The sequence below is a fragment of the Phoxinus phoxinus genome (genome assembly GCF_949152265.1).
Source record: "Phoxinus phoxinus genome assembly, chromosome: 19".
NCBI classification, from domain to species: Eukaryota; Metazoa; Chordata; class Actinopteri; order Cypriniformes; family Leuciscidae; genus Phoxinus; species Phoxinus phoxinus.
Window position 1 is genome coordinate 25,810,941 of NC_136894.1, and position 23,091 is coordinate 25,834,031.

A 23,091-nucleotide genomic window follows, 5' to 3' on the forward strand; every position below is an offset into this window, starting at 1 on the left:
ACTCCTGTGACGCTAAACTGAATTCTCACCATCTTCGGTGTCACGTGATCTTTCAGAAATCATTATTGGTATCAATAACGGATCTTATTATTATAGTTTTATCAAAATCACCCTTAGGGTATAACATATTAACACAATCTCTTTCAAACATTGACAGCCTGTGAAATTTTATTTCTAATGATAACAGTGACTAAATTACACGTTTTATTATAGTAACAAGTATTTTGACAAACCATGTTTACTATGGTAATTAGTTTGTAAGGGAAACAACTCCTTTGTATTTACACAGCAAGCAAATTAAGCTTTCCCAATAACAAAATTGTCCAAACTTTGTCCACTTGGCATCATATTCAGGCTCACAGCCACACTTCCATTTGGCCAAAATGGAAAATTTATTGATCTCTCTGAAGCATAAAATGCATTTAATGGTTGTAAAACAATAATAAAAATAATTGTCTGCCAGTAAGATTGTACATTAACATGCATCACAGAAATATAAAATGCATCACAGAAATATAAAAAGATGCCAAAGACAGGAGAGATTAGGATAAACATAAAATAGCTGAAGTTAAAAACATTTAAAAATGACCACAGTGGATGTTCAGAGATGACAGCTAAACTACTTCCGATTGGCCGAGGCTGTTCCGATGACACAGTCGTTCACCTGCAACATAGCAAGCATGAGTTATAGACTGTTCTATATTCTCATAAAATAAAACATTTACATGTGTGATCACATAAGATCTCTCACCTTGCTGGCAAAGCGCAGAGAATTCAGCGATTCACCAAAACTCTCTTCCTCAGGTGATACATTCACAAACATCAAACTGTACAGAAGTAAAGAAATAAGTCACATGTTCCTTAAAACAACAATGAAAGAATTATATTCAGCAAAACCTCAAAGAAAACTACATCACAGGCTATAAAACATACTTGAGCATTTTGCTTACGTTTTGCTGTTGCCTCCGAGGCAGTTCTGGAGGAGGTATGTGAGCTTTGAGTTACGGTAGGGAACAAAGCTCTCCTGAAAAGTTGAGTAAGAAATTGAGTGCGTGAAATCATTGCACAGCAAATTCAAAAAAAAAAAATTTAACTGAAGACATTTTCTACATCCAATAATGCACCACGAATTTCAGAAGACTACAGTTTTGAAAATAATTTTATATACTAAAGGCTAGGGGTGTGCCGGTTTCAGAATTGGTGATGACGGTTATGATGTGAGTCAAATGTGAGGGTTCGTAACATAACCGTCGTTTTTTTTTTTTAATCCTTAAAAAAAAGAAGAAGCAATGAACATGCTTTGTTTTAAATAAATCACACACACTAAACAAATCCTTCGTAGGCTGCTTAAATTATATAAGAGCTGCATAAAAATAAATGAGTAGGCCTAAATTACAAATGATAAAATCTACATACCTTTATCAAAGAAAAAAAAAGTCGAACAACGATTGTTGTGATAATACCTTAATTAAACTAACTAAATACAGGAAACAAAAAAAAGTGCAATGACATTTTAAATTCCTAATCTTTTTCGACTTCAAAGTTCCGTGACAGGAACACCAACATGTTCACTTTACTCGGTTTTAGTGACGATCTGACAGGGGTAGCTATTGGCGCTTTTCCACTGCATGGTATGGTACGGTTCGGTACGGCACGGCACGCTTTGGCGCTTTTCCACTGCATGGTACGGTACGGCTCGGTTCGGTACGGCTCACTTATGGCGCATTTCCACTGCATAGTACGGTACGGTACGGCTCGCTTCGGCTCGCTTTAAATGGTACCACCTCTGTTGAGGTTCCAAGCGTACCGTACCGATACTAAACGTGACGTGAAAACACTGCAGATCACTGATTGGTCAGTCACTTCAGCGTCATTGTATTTGCGATACGAGACACTAAACCCGCTAGATTTAAATAGCCAGACAACAGCCAACGCAGTAGCACCTGTTTTTAGAGTATTTACTTGACAAAATAAGTTTAAAAAAATCAAAAAAAGAAATGGCTGAATCGTGGTCAGTGGACGAGGTGCAGACGTTCCTCTCATTGATTGCCGAGGAGCGGAAGTAGCACAGCTCTTAGCCGCACACGGCTACCACCGGACATACAACTTAACGATCAGTCCCACCCACTTTGAAGCGGTACTAACTGCAGTGGAAAAGCAACCGAGCTAAAGCGAACCGAACCGAACCGTGCCGTACCGAGTTGAGTCGTACCACGCAGTGGAAAAGCAAAGCGTGCCGAACCGCTCCGCGCCGTGTTGAACCGTACCGAACCGAACCGTACCATGCAGTGGAAAAGCGCCATATGTTACCCGCAGTGCTAAAAACTCGCTCTGATGCTGTGCTTGTAGCACAAATTCACATGTATTTACGTGCCAATTTTGCTAAGAGCGGGATAGCGTGTGTCTCCCCACCATGCTAGTGGATTAGCCGTAGAGTCAATTGGTTCTTCTTGGAGATAGCGGGTTAACTCCGTGTCAGCGCGCGCTCTGATCGGTAAAGGGGCAGATATTTCAGACCTCCGTTTATTAGGGAGATCTCCAAGATTTCTCAAAGCCGCACCCGTCTAGAAAGGATATAGCAAAGATATTTAATGCTAATGCATGAGGCATAGGCATAGTTTCATTAATTTACGATGAGATGCGCTCTAGTTCACAACGCAATGCAAGTGAACGCGGCGCGCCGGCGCCTCAATGTCACGGTTATTATATTGTCTGCTATATTATTAAATACATGCAATTGGTTGATGAAACATTTATTAAAATTAAGGTACAATTTGTACAAAACGAAATTCGCTTTAAGGAAAGGCTTACAAAGCAAAACTTATATGGAGTGGTAAAAATCATTTCTGACGATTTACAAAACAAAACTTCATTAAGTGGTAAAAACCATGTCTCCCGATGTATTGCGCATATTATGATCCTATCTAAAAAAGTATTTTTTTTTTTGTTTTGTTTTTTTATGTTTGTAAAAAATATTTTAATAACACGGTTTTGGCGGTTATAGAGTTCTAATGACGGTGTTTAACTATAACCGTCGGTCTCACGGTTATATACTAACCATCACACCCCTACTAAAGGCCCGTTCACACAAAGCATAACTAATATAATACATTTCTAAAAATCTTTCTAAATATTAAATAGCCAAGTCCACACTACAGCTATAACGATAATGGCACAGAGAAACAATATTGTTGGAATCACTTTCAGAACGATTTTATCCAGCCGATAGATAAAAACCACTGACAGCCAATCAGAATCCACCCTGCAGTGACGAGCTCGAGCATTTAAAGTGACAAAAGCACGTGCTTCAAATAAGCAGAACAATATCGTCCGCTGGTGTGGACGCTAATATAGTTATCTTCATCATTATTGTTCTTCGTGTGAACGGGCCTTAAGTGAGATATAAGAGTGTTAAATTCCCCAATAGCTCAGCATTAGGTTCCATATATTTAGCTAAAAATTTACCTTGTTGGCCAAAGCAGCGATCACAATTCCCAGGTTGGTGAGGGAAGAGTTGATGGCGGTCATTTCCTTGAAGCGCTCACCTTGAGACTGACTCTTCTGCACTCTCTCACTGCCGGCCAAATCCACTAGACACAGCGTGGCTGAAAAGCAAATCAACAGTTAAAATCAGGCATCAATGTGAAATATCATATCTGACTTTAAACGTGTGGACAAACTCAATATTACACATGAAGACTCTAAATTGGACATCTACACCCCTTTAAGAAGAGAAGTTTATCTATTATATCAAGTTATTGTAGACGCAGGTAGTGTGTAATTCTTACACTTGCACTTGGAGTCTCGAGCAGAGTTCTCCCCCTCTATGTCTAGCTGGAACACAGAGTGAGAACGTGACGAGTGATCGTTCATGCCTGTGCGGGCTGTGGACCGGTTCTGGTTTGCCAACATGATCAAGTTCTGCACCTGAGACATGAGGAAAGAGAGAAGCACATTAATAAACTGCAACAAGCATGTATGAAACAATATAAACAAATCAATTATAACTGGGATTACTCTGAATTTTAACAAAGCTTTAGGCAGAAAATGTATTGCAGGAAATTGTGACCATCTTTTTTCCCTTTTGTGTCATATCAAAGTTAAACTGCTTATCGAATTAAGGAGTAAGAAAAGACACATTAAAAATTATAATACTAATGTGCACTGATAAATAATTTATAATAAACAATGCGCTTTAAACGAGCAGTACCTCATCCTCATTGTTAACTTTTTGGTAGGTTAGGTTGGTAACTGTGATCTCATTGTTGGAGATCTTCCTGATCTCATGTTCAGGTCTCTTGTTTGGTTTTCCCTTGAAGAGAAGATCTCGAAGTGTCTCATTGTAGATCTCCACAAAGCTGGCGGTGAAGGTGTACTAAAAATACCAACACAATAACACTCCATTAATAAACAAACCATGATGAGGGCAAAAGCAATAACACCGCAAGATATATCACAACATATTTAACCTCTTTTGGACAACAGATGAAATTCTGGGTAGCCCTTACCTGCCACCCTTGCTCTTGGAGTGCTTTGGCAGACTTAAAGATTTGCTGGACAGCACGTGGGATGACCCCAGACAAATCCTCCAGATTGCCCCCTTCCATAGTAAAGGTCTTCCCGCTGCCAGTTTGTCCGTAAGCAAAGCAGCAAACGTTGTACCCATCCAGAGCAGACTGCACCAGAAGGGAAATCTCCTCGAAAACCTCACACTGTGAGGAACGTGGCCCAAACACTCGGTCGAAGCTGAAGTTGTAGCTCTTCTGTGTGTCAGCCGTGCGACCAGTGTGCGACTGAGAAAGAGAAGTGGAAAATCAGAGGGGTTCTTTGTCACATACTGGGGTTCTCAACTCTGATCCCTTAGGTCCACTTTCCAGCAGAGTTTTGCTCCAGCCTTGACCTAGCTCACCCGTCTGCAACTTTACAGTAATCCTGAAGACCTTGATTAACTTGTTCGGGTGCGTTTGATTAGGGTTGGAGCTAAACTCTGCAGGAAAGTGGACCTTGATGGCCAGTGTTGAGAACCCCTGCTTTAGGTGATACCAAGAAGAAACATCCATAAAACCAGAAGCGTGATGAGAAGAATTTACCTCTTCCATTTTGGCAAGCGTGAGAGCCTTGTTGTCGTGGGCCGGCAGCTGGATGTGCAGAATATCAGACTGATTGCCATTCAGCAGTGGGCGGACTCTACAAAACACTCGGATGTTGCCCTAAAAAAATAAATAAATAAAAAGTGTGATTAATTAATGCACATACATAACAAAATACTTGAAAATATTAGTGGGATTATGGACCAATGACATCTGACTTAGTGCAAAGATGCCTAGTACAATGGCTGCATCCAAAATGGCATACTTCCCTACGATACAGTGCGCACAAAACAGTGTGAGGAGCAGTTTGTCTGAAGTCACAGTACTCATAAGAGATGGCAAAACTACAGACCTACTACTTCTGGTGAGATGGACACTTTACTATCCAAAGAGGCCACGGGGAGAGGATTTGTGCATGGCAGAGAAGTGACAACTGACACTGATAGGTCATATGGTGAAGTAATTACTTATTCAAAAGAAGTAACTACTCAAGACAGACAATGTGACAAGTTGAAACCAAGCGAACAACAGAATGCAATGTATGGATATGATCTATCACTTAATGTCATACAACAACACCACTACAATATACGGTTCTATATTGTTCTCCAAAAAACGCACATAGCTCTTCATCACCGCTTACCTTGAGCTCTTGAATGGTATTGTGGAGTTTCCTTCGCTCCATTTCTCCAAAGTGGAGCTCTTCTCGTTGACGGGCCACTGTTTCCTCAAGGTTCCTGACCAGTTCTTGGCTCTCCTTCAAACTGTCTTGACACCGGCCCAGTGCAGAAGTCTGAGTGGAGAGCTGAGTCTGAGAAAAACACAAGGATGTTACAGTTTGATATTATCAGATCCCTTGAGACAGATATGAACACCAGGGTTAAATGGGGCCGTGTAGATGTATACCTGTACATTACGCAGCTCAGACTCCAAATGATCCCTGAGTCCTTCCAAGACCTTATGCTCCTCGGTTAGCTTGCTGAGGTCTTTCTTAAGTCCATCTCTCTCTTTAGAGGCTTGCGCCAGGTCATCTTTTACAGTAGCTAGCTTTACCAGCTCCTCTTCACAATCCCTACAACAGAATCAGGAATATTAAAGCACAAATTTAAAGAATATTAAAGCACAAATAAATGAAGGACCACCAGGTTCTGATTTGTTATGGAGTTATTTTTAACACACTTACCTGAGACACTTTTTGAGACCAATATTCTCCTCTTCGATTTCAGCCTTACACTTTTGGGCTTTGTTTATTGACTCTTTGAGACACTCGTTTTCCTGATTTATAGATTTTACTTTGCTCTGGTAGGTCTGGACTTTAGTCTCCATATCACTGACTTTGCCCTTCAGGTCCCATCCTGGCCTTCGTGACAGACTTGAACCTGCAGTTGCTGAAAGTGGATAAATTAACCAATAATAGTATATTGTACTATGTTAAAGTTTTGTAAATTGAAACATATTTACAAATGGAAACATAGGAAAATATTTCAACCCATATGTTATTACCTTTAGCAACTGCTGCAACTGGTCTTCTCTGGTCACCTTGATGGAAAGACAAAATTTATGTTATGTTGACATAATCCAACTTCTGATATTTCTTTGCAACTATAATATCCATTATATGGTTGAGGAGATTCCCTCTTCTATATAAAGCGCTTTGAGTGCAGAGAAAAGCGCTATAAAAGTGTAATGAATTATTATTATTATCCAAGTTCATTGATATACAAATGGACATGAAGACAGGTGAATAGTTTGACCCACATTTTTGTAATAATGACCTGGTTTTAGTAGTGTTTTACAAGTTTTTGTGTGTGTGCGTTTGTGCTTATGACTAGTTAAAGTCGGAATAAAATGGAAGCTCTCTTTTCTTCCCTATTGTGCTGTATATTTAAGTGAAATTGCTTCTCGAAAAAAGATTTAATTTTGTCCAATGGGGAATTGATTGGATCATTGTTTACTAATACTGTGTTTATCTCATGTGAGTGACAGGTTGCCCCGCCCTCGTGCCAGTAAACACATCATTAGAAAAGATGTCATTGCAAGAGAAAGGGGAAGTAATTTGATTAAAGATTAGAAATAAAAAAGTCATTTTGATTTCATGCTGACTTTAAAGGATGCCCCCAAAAGCTACATGTTTAGCAATACCTCTTGAGGGGGCAACAGCCACTGTTGCGGCTCCAGTCGGACGAATAGGTTTGGCTGAAAGAAGAAAGACAACATGCTATTAGCCAAATAGAACCCAAAACAATTTTTTTAAAATTTGAATATAACTTACCAAGAGCTTTGACTGGCAGAGGCCGTCTCGGGGGTGCAACACTAGCTGCAGGTCTGCACCTTTGAGACGGCTCAATGTCCACCTTACGCATCTTCTTCTGCAACAAATGAGGATGTTGTTCATTAAATATATTAAAATATGGATTCCCATCCAAAAGTGAAAATTTGTGTTGAAGCATGCGAAATCTGAATTAACTACAAACTCACTTGCGCAGGCTGTTGGTACTCCACATCCATGCTGCTGGTGTGAGCCCGTTTCCCAGACATTACAGGGAGACGGGATACTACAGTCTGCAAAAGATCCAAGAGAAAGACATGAACAGACTTTCAAGGTACACATGACAGCAGAGCTATTTCAGAGATATGAAAATCAAAACAAACGAGTTGTAGTTTAAGAATAATGCGTTCAAAATTAAATTGCTGATGTAGTGCATATTTCATGTTGATAAATATTAGTGCATATACTGTATCTTTTAAACTAAACACAGCAATGACAAGTAACGTTAGTTTAACGTTAAGCTCCCTATGCATGCATGCCAGTTTTGAACATGTAAAGTTATCTCCTAATACATTTCAATGTTTATAATCTCACCTCTTTGCTCATGGATCTTGTTCAGCTCTTCTTGGAGTCAAGCACAAAAGTAAATACAAAATCAAAACATTAAAAAGGTTAGTTAACGTTAATCAGCAAGGTAAACTTATACATTAAGAGCTGAAATCAGCAAAACTACAAGTTACTTATAAAAAGGTTTAATGTGAATTAACGAAAACAAACAGTGGCTAAAAACATCGCAACCTAGCCGACGTCGTTGGCGTAACTTTACAAAACACCGCACATATTTATACAGTTAATTTCTATCTATCTTCAAATCAACATAAAAACTAATACATAAAGGATCATACTTACAGTTGAGGTATATATATTTTAAAAAACACTAACCTTTTATAAACCGATCTAGTAATTACAATGACTGAAAACACACCCCAGCGAAATAATCTTTCGTAGCCGTTTGGATTTCAAATTGAAAATGTGTGTGTGTAGTTGCTTTTCCCGCTGAGCTGTCATTGGTCGAATCGGAACCAATCAATACAAAGTATACGATAACCCCGCCCACATGGGGGAGAGTGTCACCGACAAAACAGACACACCACCAAACAAACACAGTTTTCAGCCTTTTCATGGACACAATTTATTTTTGTAAATTATAACAGAGGACCATATATCTTTGTTTAGTTTTTTTTTGCAATTTAAATATAGTTTATAAATGTTTATTTGTCAAATGTGCAAAAATATAGTACTTGTTGACAATGAAATAAATGTGAGTGAACATTTTATCAAAGAAAAAACGTACATACGTAAAAAAACAGGCTGTATTACAAATCTAAAGCTATAAAAAAATTTACAATGTTAATGCACCATACATTTACAAGCATTCATATTTCCATACATATTAACCTGGTTGCAGCGTGTTCATATTTCTTCACATAATTATTCTTATTAAGATGCATGATATGCATTATGCAAATACATGGTGATTTTTGAACAACATTTTTGCACACAAAAAAAGACCTCACATGGCGGAAGTGAATTTGGCGGTAAGCTTTTTGTAATGTTGACCTCATTCACAGGAAGTGTAGTCGAGCGGAGTCGGACAGCCCTTCGAGAGAGAAAAAAATAGAAAAAAAATTAAGGAAAAAAAAATCGGTGAATCCAAGGGGTTCGGGCGGATTTGGACGAAGTTTCCGAACTGTCCCGGCCCGGAGGAGCCCTGGGGGTTGAAAGGGAATCGCCAGCACCGGTAATTAACACAGAGTTATGAGTCAATTGTGAATTATTTCTCCAAATTTGAGCAACTCACGCGGGCGCTTCTCCCCCTGTCTCGCCAGCCGGAAGTCTGCATGAAGCTGCGTCTCTCTCGCATTGGCGTCGACGTTTTTTTTCCTCTCTTCGTTTTTTTTTTTTATCCTCGACTTTTTTTTCTTTTTTATTTTCTCAGCGAGACTAACCGAGAGAGGGATGGAGGCATAGGGACATTATTGTTTGCAAGCGGAAGTTTACATGTTGCATAGCTTTTGGATAGTGCTGCTTTCTTTGCGTGCATAACAAAAGCTGACATTTTAATGGAGGCTGCTTGAGGAAGCCCTGATATCATTAATAGATGGTTTTGTGCCTTTCCAGCTACCTTTCCTTTAGATTGTTCATGCATATATCATTAACCTTGTCCCACTAGATAGAAACATGCAAAATGAGCTGTCATTGCAGCAAAACACGGACGCAACCCTTGCAAAACGAATAAAACGCGTCATTGTTCACCTCCCTTGGTTTTTATTTTGGCATGCATATGAAATGAAAGACGGTCAGATATGCACAAAAGTTGACTTGGAGGTTGAGCTGCACATTTGATCTGGTTTTCCTTACGATCATCGGTCGCACACAGATTTGGCGCAAGATCGCTGCTTTTGTTTTGATGCCTATTTATAGCGCGCGCGATTCTCAATGCAAGTTCTGTATCTCGTGCAATTAAACAATTTGCGGTGCAGTGTTACAGACAACAACAAATTGTGTGTGTGTGTTTTTAAAGTCAAATATAATCAAATATAAAATATTCGAAGTGTTATACTTTTATTTTGCCTCTTTGTTTTACAACTTTTATAAAAATGTGATTTAAAAATATATATATTTTAACCAGCCTAAGCTACTTCGCTGGTCTCCCAGCTTGGTCATTGTAGTTTGTTGGCTGGTTTAAAGTCAGTATGAAATAAAAATTCACCATATTTTCTAAATGCATGTGATGATCTTATTGAGAACAATTAATCCGTGCATGTGTTTAATGTTTAGGGCCCAAACACCAATGGTGTGGGAATTGCTCAGTTTATTTGACCTTGTAATGTTTAATGAAAATGTCATAACTGGAGGCTTCTCTCTGGTGATGTATGCAGGACTCCTCCAATCAATTAGTTTGCTTAAACTCCGCCCCTGCAGGCTCATGTTCATCTGCCTCCTCTTTTAAATGCAATGCCTACATCTCAAAATGCCCCGCCCTACTTGTTTTTTAATAATCCGTAACACTCTCAGATGTAGTCAGTATGGACTTGACTGGTTTTAGCTTGTAGACTAGTTTGGCAAAACTTTAAACCATGAAATCATTAAAAAAAATGTTTTAATGGAATATTGCAATATTTATTATAAAAGATTTATCCATGCACATAATTGTTTTAAAATTCATGTGCATTTGTTATCTTTAATCAATCTCCCTCCCATCCACCCCAATAGAGGGTATGCATTGATGTCACTTTCCCGTTAGAACACGCCCCCCTCAGCCGGACTGAGTGGCAAAAGAGTTGCTGCATGACTGGAGTCAAAAGGGGAAACTGCGAAAAACACAAGTAAAACAAACAATAATCAGTCAGTTTAAACTAAAGGTTGGACTCGATAGTGTTCCTTACAACTTACCAAAGATCCAGTGATCATGGATATTGACATGCAGCCAGGAATCAAGTTTCCCGAAATGTATATGTTCCTGATTTCCACGCCGGGGAAATACATAAAGCAAATTTGCCTGTGAACGCTTTATATAAATACAATATAAGTAGGTCTAAATCCATGTGATCACTTAAATCAATGTTATATCGTCCAGCCTTAAAACTTGTATAGTTTTTCGTCAGTGTTTATTTAAAAACGTCCAATTATGCAGAATATACGATGGTAATTATTTAATAGATGAGTTGTCAATACAGTATATAACAATACAATATATAGGGTATGGTTTTACCCCTCAATTCAGCATATTGACACACAATGATAACTGCAAATCCGTCTTTTGCTGCCTGGAGTCCAGTTGTTTCTATGAATCGCGGCGATACATTTGCTTTTCTGTTCTGTAGCTTTCGGCAGTCTGTAAAAATATACCTCAGATTTCTTGTCAAGTCTAGTTGTACAGTCAATCGCAAAGCTCTTTCTAGTTTTAGATGTGTTTTTCGCGGCATTCACACTGAAAACAAATGCTGTTTTTCTCTGATGACGGTGTTTGGTGTAGGGGCGGGACAACCTGTCACTCACATGACATCACAGCAACAGCAAACCACAACCATCCAAACATCAAATCAATTCCCCATGTATTAAATCAAGTCCCGTCCTACATTTTTTCTTGTTTGAGAAGACGTTTCACTCTTATATACGTCACAATAGAGAAGAAAAGACTAGCGCAAATACCGTTTCACGCCAACTTTAAACCAGCTAAGCACAAGCTAGACTGAGAGACCAACAAAACATCTTCGACTGGTTGTCTGGTTCAAGCTGTTTTTCCTGCAGGGAGATAATATGCAGGCTGAGTGGGCATGCATGCATTTTTATGTTATTAATTTGTGCCAGTTATGTTTTACACATTGGGTTGAGCATGTATTGTGATTCCTAACCCAACACGCCTATTTGCCATCCACCGGAAAGATGCTTCTTTATCCTTTGCCTAAAGATAAATAAAGTCAAGAGAGTAAAAATGCATGACATTTGACAGATTTTTCAAAAGAAATTAAGAAAATTAATGTAATGTAAGGCACTTGGGTGCCAAAATGAATAAGTCTTGTCCAAGTGAGTGAATAAATCCTCAGGCCACACGAGAAACATAAGGGCGAGGTGTCATTTCACAACTGTTGCCGAAGGCAGAGTGGCTGTTTTACAAGTTATGTTGCTTTTCAATTGCAGAAATAATGGAAGATTCCCATTTCAACTCATCATACTTTTGGTCTCCCGTACCAACAGTACAAGGACAGGTAGACACCTTATTATTGGACTCTCTTGTACAGTACATCGTTGTGTCTTTAACAGACACACACCATGCTTATTGAGCACAATTTAGTAAATCCAACAAAATAAAAAAACAAGCATACCAGTCCGGGATGGCTAACACCAGCCTCGCACTGATCCATGTGAAAGTTACACACTGGAAGCCCAGCACAAGCATTGAGAAAAAGTAACCCTTCCCTCGCTGCTCTCTCTTTTTTCCCCTTCATCCTTCATCTGTGTTATCTCTCAATCCATCGTCCTTTTCTCTTTCCTCCTTTCCTTTTTTCCCTTGTTTTTTTTCTTCCATTCATCCCCCCCTGCGACTTTAGATCGAGAACGCCATGTTTCTGAACAAGATGAAAGAACACCTGGGACCGGACAAGGGCGCTTCTTTTCCGCACTCGTCCGCGGCGCACTACCCCACGGCGGTGCTGACGGTGCCAGGCTCGGTCGCCATGGACACGGGAGCCATCGGGAGGGTGCCGAAACAGGAGGGTGGTGGAGGAGGAGGAGCCGGGACAGCAGGGGCGCAAATGACTGCCGTTGGAGCACACCTGCACCCACCTCACACGTCCCAAAACATCACAGTGGTGCCCGTACCAACTACTGGCATCATGACGGCTGGTGGGTGTTCAAAGTTATCTCAAAGTGAAGAGATATTATCTCAGAGTTACAGATATCAAATGTTAATGAGGTCTTCAAATTTGGTCAAAATCATGTGTTTCCCTTCTGTCTCTCAGCGGGGTTAGTGATCACGACTCCTCAGGGCACACTGGTCTCTCCTCCTACTTCCTCTCAGTCTTTTGTTTCTGGACCGCAAACAACGACCATGATTGTGTCCGCTCTGCACCCAACAAACACAGGTAAACATTTTAACTGACCATTCAGACCCTTCCATCATATCCACCTTTAAATAAATATTCATAGTGGTAAAATCAAAAGTATACGGTTAGAAATAAGATTGTCATGTATAGAATATGAATTATGTCTAGAACTTCAATAAATTGTATTAAACTTGCATTTATTCATTGTAACATAATGTTTTTTTGTACATATACTGTATAAACACACACGTGTGTATATATATATAGTAACTTGGCATTAAATTATCAAAAGAAAAAAAAAGTGCGAGGGTGTTTCTAATACAGCTGCTGAGGGAGTGATATTAAATTTAACATCTTTCTGACTGAATGCCATGACCCATCTCTCTATATCATTTTCATCTATTGGAAAGTCAATAGTGGATTTTTTTTCTTTCACCTTTGGAGCAAAATATTTATAAATAATGCAAAAAATATATTTGCTGTGGTCTCCTTGGAGACATTTACCGTGCTATAATTAATTTGAACCCAGAAATGTCCATTGTTCATTCGTATATCTCTGTTGAGCTGCGTGATTTCATATGTTTGCATAGAAGTCGATGGAATTGATGTGCAGGTCTTTAATTTAATTAAAAATGGTATTAAAAAGTGTTAAAGATGTCAATAGGTGATTCTCTACAGAATTTGTTTTGTTATAATCTAAAGCAGGGGTGGCCAATCCTGCTCCTTCTGATCGACTGTCTTGCACAGTTCATCTCCAACCCTAATCAAACACACCTGAAGCAACCAATTAAAGTCTTCAGGAACACTTGAAAATGAAAGGCAGGTTTGATTAGGGTTGGAGATGAACTGTGCAGGACAGTCGATCGGCAGGAGCAGGATTGGGCACCCCTGATCTAAAGTATATATAAAGTCAAATAAAGTCTCCTCGTATCCTGATGGCAATGTTAAATGGTCTAAATGTATTATATATTCATATCGTTTGTGGAAGGCTTAGGACCATAAAATGTTCAACTAATTATTATATTCTTTCCGAATGAAATAATGCAATGACCAAACTGCCTGTCAACGTATGTTTTTACATTCCCTCGCGCCCCTTTTTGTCATACGTCATCAGCACGTTTCATGCTATGCAGAGTTTATACAGACAGACCTCAGTCACGGAGCACTGCAAATAAACAGCAGCCGCCTTTCACAGTTTCTACCGAATCAAAACAATGAGCTTATGCTGCGTTCACTCCGTAACTCCTGTAATTAAGAGATGGCAACCCGTGACGTCCTAACCGTAGCCGTTCACATCCTCAGAATTATGCGTATCCATGTCAACAGTAGCAACACTTTAGCTGCCAGGTACAAGCTCTCCAAGTTGTTTACTTTCATTATTATTGTGATGTTATGTGCTTTGAGACATGAGGTTTAACGCCGTCTCTCGTGACGCTTTGCAGAGAGCTGTGTGCAATCATGTATTTTGGAGGAGGTGTGGCTTTGAACGGCGATTGTATGCTTTCAATGCTAGCAGGCTAACGTTAGCATTTCCCAGATCACCTACTGCACCTTTAAATTGGAAGTGCTGAACCTGCAGATACCCTATAATTTATTTATTTATTTTTTCACTTTCACGGTCTAAAACACCAGACACAAACACAGATATGCTTGCTTACGCAGCCAAAGAAGCTGTAGGAAGTGAAAGGGATAGTGACTGTGGGAGGTAGTGAGAAGGGATGGATGATGGATGGAGAGAGGGAGGGACAGGGAGTTCTATATTTTGAGTATGTTCTGCTTTTTCCTGTCAGAGGCTGTCCGGTCCCCTTCCCTCTATCTCCACAGCCACTGTAAGTATAATAGCACATGTACATCTCTACCAGAAACCTGATATGACACTCACTCACACATCACTAACGCAGTTATTGCAATGAAATGACAGTTTGTTTACCCCGTGTATTCATTTAGTGGTTTTAACGAGATAGTTCACCCAAAACAGAAAATTCAGTCATCATTTACTCACCCGTTCCAGACCTGTATGAGTTTCTTTTTCTCTGCTGAGCACAAAAGATTTGGAAGAAAGAAACTCATACAGGTTTGGAACAACTTGAGGGTGAGTAAATGATGACAGACTTTTAATTTTTGGGTGAACTATCCCTTTAATACATGGATTAACAATGTGATGGCTATTGACTAATAGTATTTACATAACCAGTCAGCAACCACTTTTTGCTGTGATAAGATTTCAGTTAAATTAATAAATTCATATAAGAACAACATTATTTCATATAATACAGTCATTTAGCTTTAAAATTGGGTCAGAAATCTTTGTACTCAGGCATAATAAGATCATTGGTTTGGAAAACCACAATGTTTTGCCAAGGTAGACCTTTAAAAGTTGGGGCATTACAACGTTGTATACGTTTTTTTTTAGCACACATTTAGGTCAGTTTTATTGAAATTTATCTAAAAGGTTTACTAAATAATGGACTTAATGCTTGTAGGTCATGTGAGACCATTGAAAATTTCAGACATTTTGTTGAAGTGCAGTAAAGAGTTTCTGTCACAAGTTTAAAACACCTCATTGGCTTTATCTTGTGAATGCAGTTGCAGGAAGGAATCATGCACATTATGTTTTATAATCAATATTACATTACTCTTGTTTTTTTGCCCTCCTGACATGAACAGACAAGAAAGAGGATGGCAGTATCCCACCTGCTGTAGTCATGCCAGTTCCTGCGAAGCGGGGGAGAAAGAAGAAGTCCATGATGCAAAGGGCAGGTCCCGTTTCAGCCCACACACTCGCCACAGGAAGTGATGCGCTGATTCTTGCGCACCTGGCCGCTGGGGGACAGGTAAGATGTTGCTGAGGTGTCATCATTCTACCTTCATATAAAAAAGCTCTTGTTTATAATAAATCAGTCAACCATGAAAAGGGGTCAAATTTATACTTTAAAAACCTTGGAATGGTAAGAAATAGACCACGTTTATTATTGTGGTGTTGTTATTTGTTGAAAAGACTCAAAACACGCTTTTTAAACTAAAAGTTTACTTATGTTAAGCTGCTCACTGCATTTTTCTCTCTTACAGCACAACACAAGTGACCCGTATGACCTCTCCAACGATGAGGATGATCATCAAAGCAAAGATGGGAACAAGACCTACAGGTACCTATAATTGGTTCCCTTATCGAGTCGGTCTCTCGACATTACGTATGGGGAAATCCATTTTCCTCGAATTATGAAGTCTGATTTGAATAACTCTTTTGCTTGCAAATAGCCAATGGCGACCCCGCCATCACCTGATTGGCTGACACTCCTCAATATAGGTGACGGCGGGCGCCAAAAACCCCAGAATCTTTTTTCTTCACTCGAGTCTGTTTCACCGTTGATGTACGCATTCAGAGCGGAATATAGCAAGGAGTTTTTCCCCTCTCGCGTTCCGGTGGATTACCTATATCAAGATGTCTCTTTGCCGCATGTGTGGTGGACCCATCGAATTCCCGGACGCACACGAAAACTGTGTGCTGTGCCTGGGCCGGGCCCACGCGGAGGCGGCACTCGAGGGATCGGGATGTCCTGCCTGTGAGGAGTTTCCCATTAAGATCCTTCGTGCAAGGCTGGCCGCTACACGTAACGACGGCCTTGTGTCTCCTGCCTCTCTCCAGTCTGCCGCCGTCGAGCCGCGGACCGAGAGACGGCAGAGAACCCCATCCGTGGATTCTGTCGAGGCTCTGACGTCGGCCCAACACCCACGCCATCCTCAAGTGGCAGAGCCCCTAACTTACTCTGAGGCCTGTTACCGCCCTCCTACGGAAGCGCGGGAAATGGTCTCGTTTGGATACGACGATGACGACGCCATGTCTACCAGCGCCTCCGACCCGGGAGCGTGGTCCGAGTCTCCGTCTGAAGGCGCCCCCGCCTCTCTGGATGCGGAGCTTATGGCCATTCTCACAGAGGCTGTGGCGGATATGGAGCTGGAGTGGACAGCACCCAATGAGCTGCCGTCTAAGAGATGGATGGATGGCTCTTTCCTCGGCGCGAGTCGTCAGGCTGAAGCCCCGCGGAGACCCGCGCCCTTTTTCTCGGAGGTCCACGAGGAGCTCACCAGATCATGGCGCTCCCCTTACTCAGCACGAGCCCATGCACAAGGTACCCAGCTGCTGACTACAGTGGAAGGAGCGGAGAAATTGGGGTATGCGAGATTGCCTCCCGTCGAGGATGCCATCGCGGCTCATCTAGCGTCTTCTCCCGGCTGGAAGACCGCCCAACTGCCTTCCAGGCCATGTCGCGCTACTGCCCACATCGCTGAGAAAGCCTACACTTCAGCCGGACATGCAGCATCTGCCCTCCACACGATGGCAATTCTGCAGGTTTTTCAGACGCGACTCCTAGGGTCCCTGGATGAGGGAGTCCCGGACCCCGAGTTGCTCAGGAAACTGCGCACGGCGGCAGATCTCACTTTGGCGGCGTCAAAAAAGGTCGCCCAGGGAATCGGCCGTAATATGGGCAGTCTCGTGGCACTACATCGCCATCTGTGGCTGACGCTGTCGGGGATGCGTGATACGGATAAAAAGCAGTTCCTGGACGCGCCGGTAAGCCCTACGGGCCTGTTCGGTGTTGCGGTGGAGTCGTTATCGGACAAGTACGCCGAGACCGTCAAGCAATCTAGAATGATGCCCCATCTACTGCCGAAACGGTCTCAAGCCCCCCCTGCAGCGAGATCCAGATCTTCCTCTGCGCAGCGCCCGGCCGGACCTACCAGACGCGCATCCCCGAACGCGGCAGAGCGTCGCGAGCCAGAGCCTCCCTTCCGTCAGAGGCAGTTCAGGAAGCCCCGTTTTGGTGCGAAGCCGCCCTCCAGCAGCCAAGGGCGCCCGGCGGGCAAAAAAGAGCAGCGTTCCTGATGTGCGTGTCAGGGAGGAGAGAGCGCGGGACGTGTTCGTCGGACCCGCTGCGAAGAGGGTGTGTTCCCGCCCAGAGTTCGACGTGAATGTTTTGAATTTGAAACCGCTGTGTTCTGTTTCAATAAACAAAGTGCATTACATGTCTCAGCAAAAGAGCTTTCTTCCTCCCAACACTATTACCCGCGTCATAAGCGAAACCTCTCCCCCGGGAGACGTTTCGCAGAGCGGAAGCTCGGGGAATCCCGAGAAGGTGGCTATTTATGTCCCCGTGCAAAATACCGCGGACGAGTCACCTGTCTTTCATGTAGCGGTCAATGCTTCCCCGGTGGCTGGCGCTCAGCCCCCGCCGCAGCATTCATTAAAGCCCCCCTTATCGAGTCACCTGAGCGCGTGGTCGATTCTACCGACGGTATCACATTGGGTATTAAACACGATAAAACGCGGCTATACGCTCCAATTCGCTCGCAGACCACCCCGTTTCGGCGGCGTGATTATGACAGAGGTGTCAGAACAGAGCGCTCCGCTACTTCGGGCAGAAATCTCCTCTCTCCTGGCCAAACAAGCAGTAGAGACAGTACCCGAAGAGCGAAGGAATTCCGGTTTCTACAGCCGTTATTTTCTAGTACCAAAGAAGGACGGAGGTATGCGCCCCATTTTGGATCTGAGATTGCTGAACAAAGCGCTCGCGAAACGCACGTTCAAAATGATAACAGTGAAGCAGATCCTCGCGCACATTCAGCCCGACGATTACTTCATTGCAGTGGATCTAAAGGATGCATACTTCCACATTCAGATAGCCCCGCATCACAGGCGCTTCCTTCGTTTTGCATTCGAGGGTGTAGCGTACCAGTTCAAAGTGTTGCCCTTCGGGCTGGCCCTGGCTCCCCGTGTATTTACAATGTGTATGAATGCAGCGCTTGCTCCCCTGAAACTCAGTGGAATGCGCATTCTGAACTATCTCGACGACTGGTTAGTCATCGCACGGTCGGAGAGTGTCCTCGAGGAACACAAACACAGACTCCTCGCCCACCTGACAGGTTTGGGACTGTCTGTGAACATGCGGAAGAGCGCCCTTCAACCGTGCCAGTCCATCACTTTCCTCGGTATGGTGCTGGACTCACGCGCTATGATCGCGAAGCTGTCAGAGTCGAGAATCCAGTCGATTCAGAGTACACTAGCCCTATTCGTTCAAGGCAGAGCCATCCCCTTAAAAACGTTCCAGAGGTTACTCGGTCTGATGGCAGCTGCAGCCTCCGTCTGCAGACTGGGCTTGTTGCACATGAGACCGCTTCAGCACTGGTTACAGAGACGAGTACAGTCGCGGGCGTGGAGAGCGGGATCGGAACGCCTTATTATAACGCGTTCATGTCTGGAGACTCTAGCGCCGTGGTTCGACACGACCATGTTCGAGCAGGGGTCTGCTTTGGGCAGAGTGGTCAGACGCGTAGTGATCACTACGGATGCGTCACTGTCAGGCTGGGGAGCCCTCTGCGATGGCAGACCGGCATTCGGTACGTGGACAGGAGACCAGACGCGCTGGCATATAAACTGCTTGGAGATGGAAGCGGTTCATCTGGCGCTGCGGGCTTTCCTCCCGTTTGTGAAAGACCGTCATGTTCTCATCAGAACGGACAACACGGCGGTGGTGGCGTACATAAATCGCCAGGGAGGTTTACGCTCGCGATCCCTGCAGGGGCTAGCGAGGCGGCTGTTGTTATGGACAGACAGAGTACTACTGTCGATTCGAGCAGTGCATGTGCCGGGCAGTTTGAATTGCGGCGCGGACATGCTGTCCAGGGATGGCATTGTGCACGGGGAGTGGAGGCTTCATCCGCAGACGGTAAACATGATCTGGAATCTGTTTGGCAAAGCGGAGATCGACCTCTTTGCATCACAGGAGAACGCCCACTGCCCGCTGTACTTTGCATTGACGAAAGCCCCTCTAGAGGGAGACGCACTGTCGAGCTGCTGGCCGAAGGGTCGGAAGTATGCTTTTCCTCCGATCAAGCTAATGCCGCTGGTGCTGCAAAAGATCAGGGAGGAGAGATGTGCGTTGGTTCTTGTAGCGCCCAAATGGCCCAACCAGCCGTGGTTCCCGGAGCTAGTGAACATGGCGCTCTTTCCCCCGTGGCGGATACCGCCGAGAAGAGACCTCCTATCTCAGGCGAAGGGCACCATATGGCACCCCAACCCGGAGCTGTGGGACCTGCATGTGTGGCAGATCAGCGCGGAGTTTCACAGAGAGTGCTGCAGACAATAGCAGAGGCTAGAGCCCCTTCGACGAGGCGCTTATACGCTCTGAAGTGGAAAGTGTTTGCTAACTGGTGTGTTGACAAAAAGGAGGACCCCAGGAATTGCGATATTTCCATTATTCTGACCTTCCTACAGGAACGTCTGGATGTTGGCAGTTCGCCATCTACACTGAAAGTTTACGTGGCCGCTATTGCTGTTTTTCGTGATGTGGTGGATGGCTATTCAGTGGGGAAACACCCTTTGATAACGAGTTTCCTTCGGGGAGCGAGGCGGCTTTTCCCCCCCCGCCTTCGTCAGATGCCTGTCTGGGACCTGTCGTTAGTGCTTAGTGCGCTGTCTGACCCACCTTTTGAACCAGCTGAGTCTAGCGACATTAAAGTGCTCTCATTCAAGGCGGCGTTTCTGCTCGCAATAGCCTGCGGGAAACGGGTGGGGGACTTGCATGCCCTGTCAGTAAACAGTGCATGTATGCAGTTTGGACCGGATGATTGCATGGTCAGACTTTTACCCAAGTGCGGATATTCGCCTAAAGTGCTCTCAACGCCGTTCAGAGCCCAGGTGGTTACAATCCCAGCATTTTGCCCCGTTGAGGACAGTGTTCCAGTGTCTCAGAAACACGCTTTGTGCCCCGTGCGTGCCCTGCGTGCTTATGTGGACAGAACTAGCCATTTTCGAACGTCAGAGCAGCTCTTCGTCTGCTACGCGGGTGCCAAGAGAGGCGGCGCGCTGTCGAAACAGAGGCTATCTCACTGGATAGTGGAGGCCGTGCGACTGGCTTATGCTTCTCGGGGAGCCGTTTGCCCTATAGGGGTGCACGCCCACTCCACTAGGAGTTTGGCGTCATCATGGGCATGGGCGAAAGGCATGTCTATTCAGGACATTTGTTTCGCGGCTGGCTGGTCGTCTCGTAATACGTTTGCGAGATTCTATAACTTGAATATTCCTTCATTCGCACCACATGTACTGTCAGTGCAGGGAGAGGGAGCTGAGCTGTCATTGGACTAGACTACAGGCACGCCCCGGCTGGCGCGCGCTCTAGCTGCGGTTCGAAGTCGTGCAGACAGTGCGAGTTATTAGCAATAAGCAATAGCTATCATGTTCACTATATATTGTGTCCCTTATTATGCCCGCATTCATAAGCCGGCAGTGTATTCCTAAGCACCAATCACATTGCTGCAAATTCCCCATTCACTTTCAGTTCAGCGTTGCTTAACTATGTGGGAGGGGCTACGTTGATGCGGATGCCGACTTGGCTCTGTGCCAATAGGTGTTTCAACCAGGTCCGGTGTCTATCCTGAGCGGTGTGAGGTAGGGATTAGTGCCTGTGCTTACTTGAGCTCGGTGCGAGCTGGCAGGCTTTCCCACACGGCGGGGGTTTTATTGTTCCCCATACGTAATGTCGAGAGACCGACTCGATAAGGGAACGTCTCTGGTTACTCACGTAACCGTAGTTCCCTGAGAGGAGGGAACGAGACATTACGTAACCTGCCGTGTGGAAAAGACGTTTCCTTACTCTCGTTCAGCTAAGATCCTGAGGTTTTTGGCGCCCGCCGTCACCTATATTGAGGAGTGTCAGCCAATCAGGTGATGGCGGGGTCGCCATTGGCTATTTGCAAGCAAAAGAGTTATTCAAATCAGACTTCATAATTCGAGGAAAATGGATTTCCCCATACGTAATGTCTCGTTCCCTCCTCTCAGGGAACTACGGTTACGTGAGTAACCAGAGACGTTATGGAATATCTTAATTTAAACAGGGAGTTATTGAAAAATATAGCCATTTTTCTTCAATATTTGCTATTATCTTTTTTAATAAAAAAAAAAAAAAAATTCCAATTATTTGATTTAATACTCTATTATCTGATTTGATTGATTTTAGTGTGTATTTAGAAGACTATAAAAAAAATTATCGTACTTTTAACAGTAAAAGACTAAAATGCTACTGTAAAAGCGTAATTTTTTAACAGTAAGTTTCATTATACGGTCACACCAACACTGTTTGCATGTTTATTAGTACTTTTATTTGAACTTTATTCTAATAAGTTTACTTCCATGACATTTTGACTGTGAAAATTGTTGTTTTCAGTAAGAAAGCATCTATATATAGATGATAAATGTAATGCATTATTTAGAATTTATGAGATGTGTTGTGATACATTTTTGTCACTGAATCAGTATTTCAAGTAAAAAACTTCACTTAAGGTCTTGAAAGTGTTGTCGTGGAAATTCCCAATACAAATGCGTCCTACTTAATACAAAACTAATCTGACTTCGCCAATGGACAATTCGGACAACCTCCGGTTGTCAATATAATATAATACAATACTACAGTACTCAGGGTAATTCCCGTCCCCAATAAAATACAATATAATACTATAGTATTTCAGGGTAATTCCCTTCCCAAATACAATACAATACAATACTTTGAGGTAATTCCCCTCCCGAAGTATGGTGATGGTGTCCCATTAAGAAGCTACTATCACTTTCTAATGCAATTTGGATTTCTAATGCAAATGCACTGCTGATTTTTCTCTGTAGGTGCCGGATGTGTGCGGTGACGTTCTTCAGCAAATCAGACATGCAGATTCATGCCAAGTCACACACAGAGGCGAAGCCGCACAAGTGTCCTCACTGCTCTAAATCGTTTGCCAACTCCAGCTATCTGGCGCAGCACATCCGCATCCACAGCGGCGCCAAACCCTACACCTGCTCCTACTGCCAGAAAACCTTCAGACAGCTCAGTCACTTACAGCAGCATACACGGTATGTGTGTGTGTGTGTATGTGTACTTAGCTAAAGTATGTACTACTACACCTCCTACAGGATGGACCCACGTCTTGCCAGGGCAATGTTTAGTTGGCCTAGTTGTGCTTTTGATTAGGATAAGCATGTTTATCTTTCTTTTTTCCACTCTCTCTTTCTCTTTATACCTCCCTGGCCTTTCCTTCCCTGATGCTGTGACATTTGAGCTTGCACACACTTCTAATT

General features: G+C 43.1%; 2 protein-coding genes across 5 annotated transcripts in view; one reads left to right on the forward strand and one right to left on the reverse strand.

The window, feature by feature from the left end:
* kifc1 (kinesin family member C1) lies at positions 1–9,277 on the reverse strand. 3 transcript variants are annotated; one of them, XM_079591070.1, is made up of 18 exons: positions 9,221–9,277; positions 8,937–9,130; positions 7,954–7,980; positions 7,569–7,652; positions 7,363–7,459; positions 7,233–7,286; positions 6,594–6,629; positions 6,274–6,478; positions 5,997–6,162; positions 5,734–5,901; positions 5,091–5,210; positions 4,509–4,793; positions 4,211–4,375; positions 3,789–3,927; positions 3,466–3,605; positions 951–1,024; positions 752–827; positions 11–664 (listed from the first exon to the last, which is right to left on the reverse strand). In XM_079591070.1, exons 3-18 carry the CDS (start codon positions 7,963–7,965, stop codon positions 620–622), a joined length of 1,866 nt encoding a protein of 621 aa, XP_079447196.1. In that variant the 5' UTR covers positions 7,966–7,980; positions 8,937–9,130; positions 9,221–9,277; the 3' UTR covers positions 11–619. The 3 variants fall into 3 exon arrangements, with proteins under 3 accessions (XP_079447195.1, XP_079447196.1, XP_079447197.1); XM_079591069.1 differs by lacking the exons at positions 8,937–9,130; positions 9,221–9,277 and adding an exon at positions 8,302–8,501 and having other exon boundaries at positions 1–664; XM_079591071.1 differs by lacking the exons at positions 8,937–9,130; positions 9,221–9,277 and adding an exon at positions 8,302–8,437 and having other exon boundaries at positions 7,954–7,983.
* The window catches only part of znf384a (zinc finger protein 384 a), a 21,548-nt gene continuing 7,476 nt past the window's right edge, over positions 9,020–23,091 (forward strand). For both annotated transcript variants that reach the window (XM_079591072.1, XM_079591073.1), the window contains exons 1-8: positions 9,020–9,160; positions 12,064–12,131; positions 12,474–12,768; positions 12,885–13,007; positions 14,759–14,797; positions 15,636–15,802; positions 16,038–16,114; positions 22,642–22,866. In XM_079591072.1, the coding sequence (XP_079447198.1) occupies positions 12,069–12,131; positions 12,474–12,768; positions 12,885–13,007; positions 14,759–14,797; positions 15,636–15,802; positions 16,038–16,114; positions 22,642–22,866 (989 nt within the window). In that variant the 5' untranslated portion in view covers positions 9,020–9,160; positions 12,064–12,068. The remainder of the gene's footprint in view (positions 9,161–12,063; positions 12,132–12,473; positions 12,769–12,884; positions 13,008–14,758; positions 14,798–15,635; positions 15,803–16,037; positions 16,115–22,641; positions 22,867–23,091) is intronic.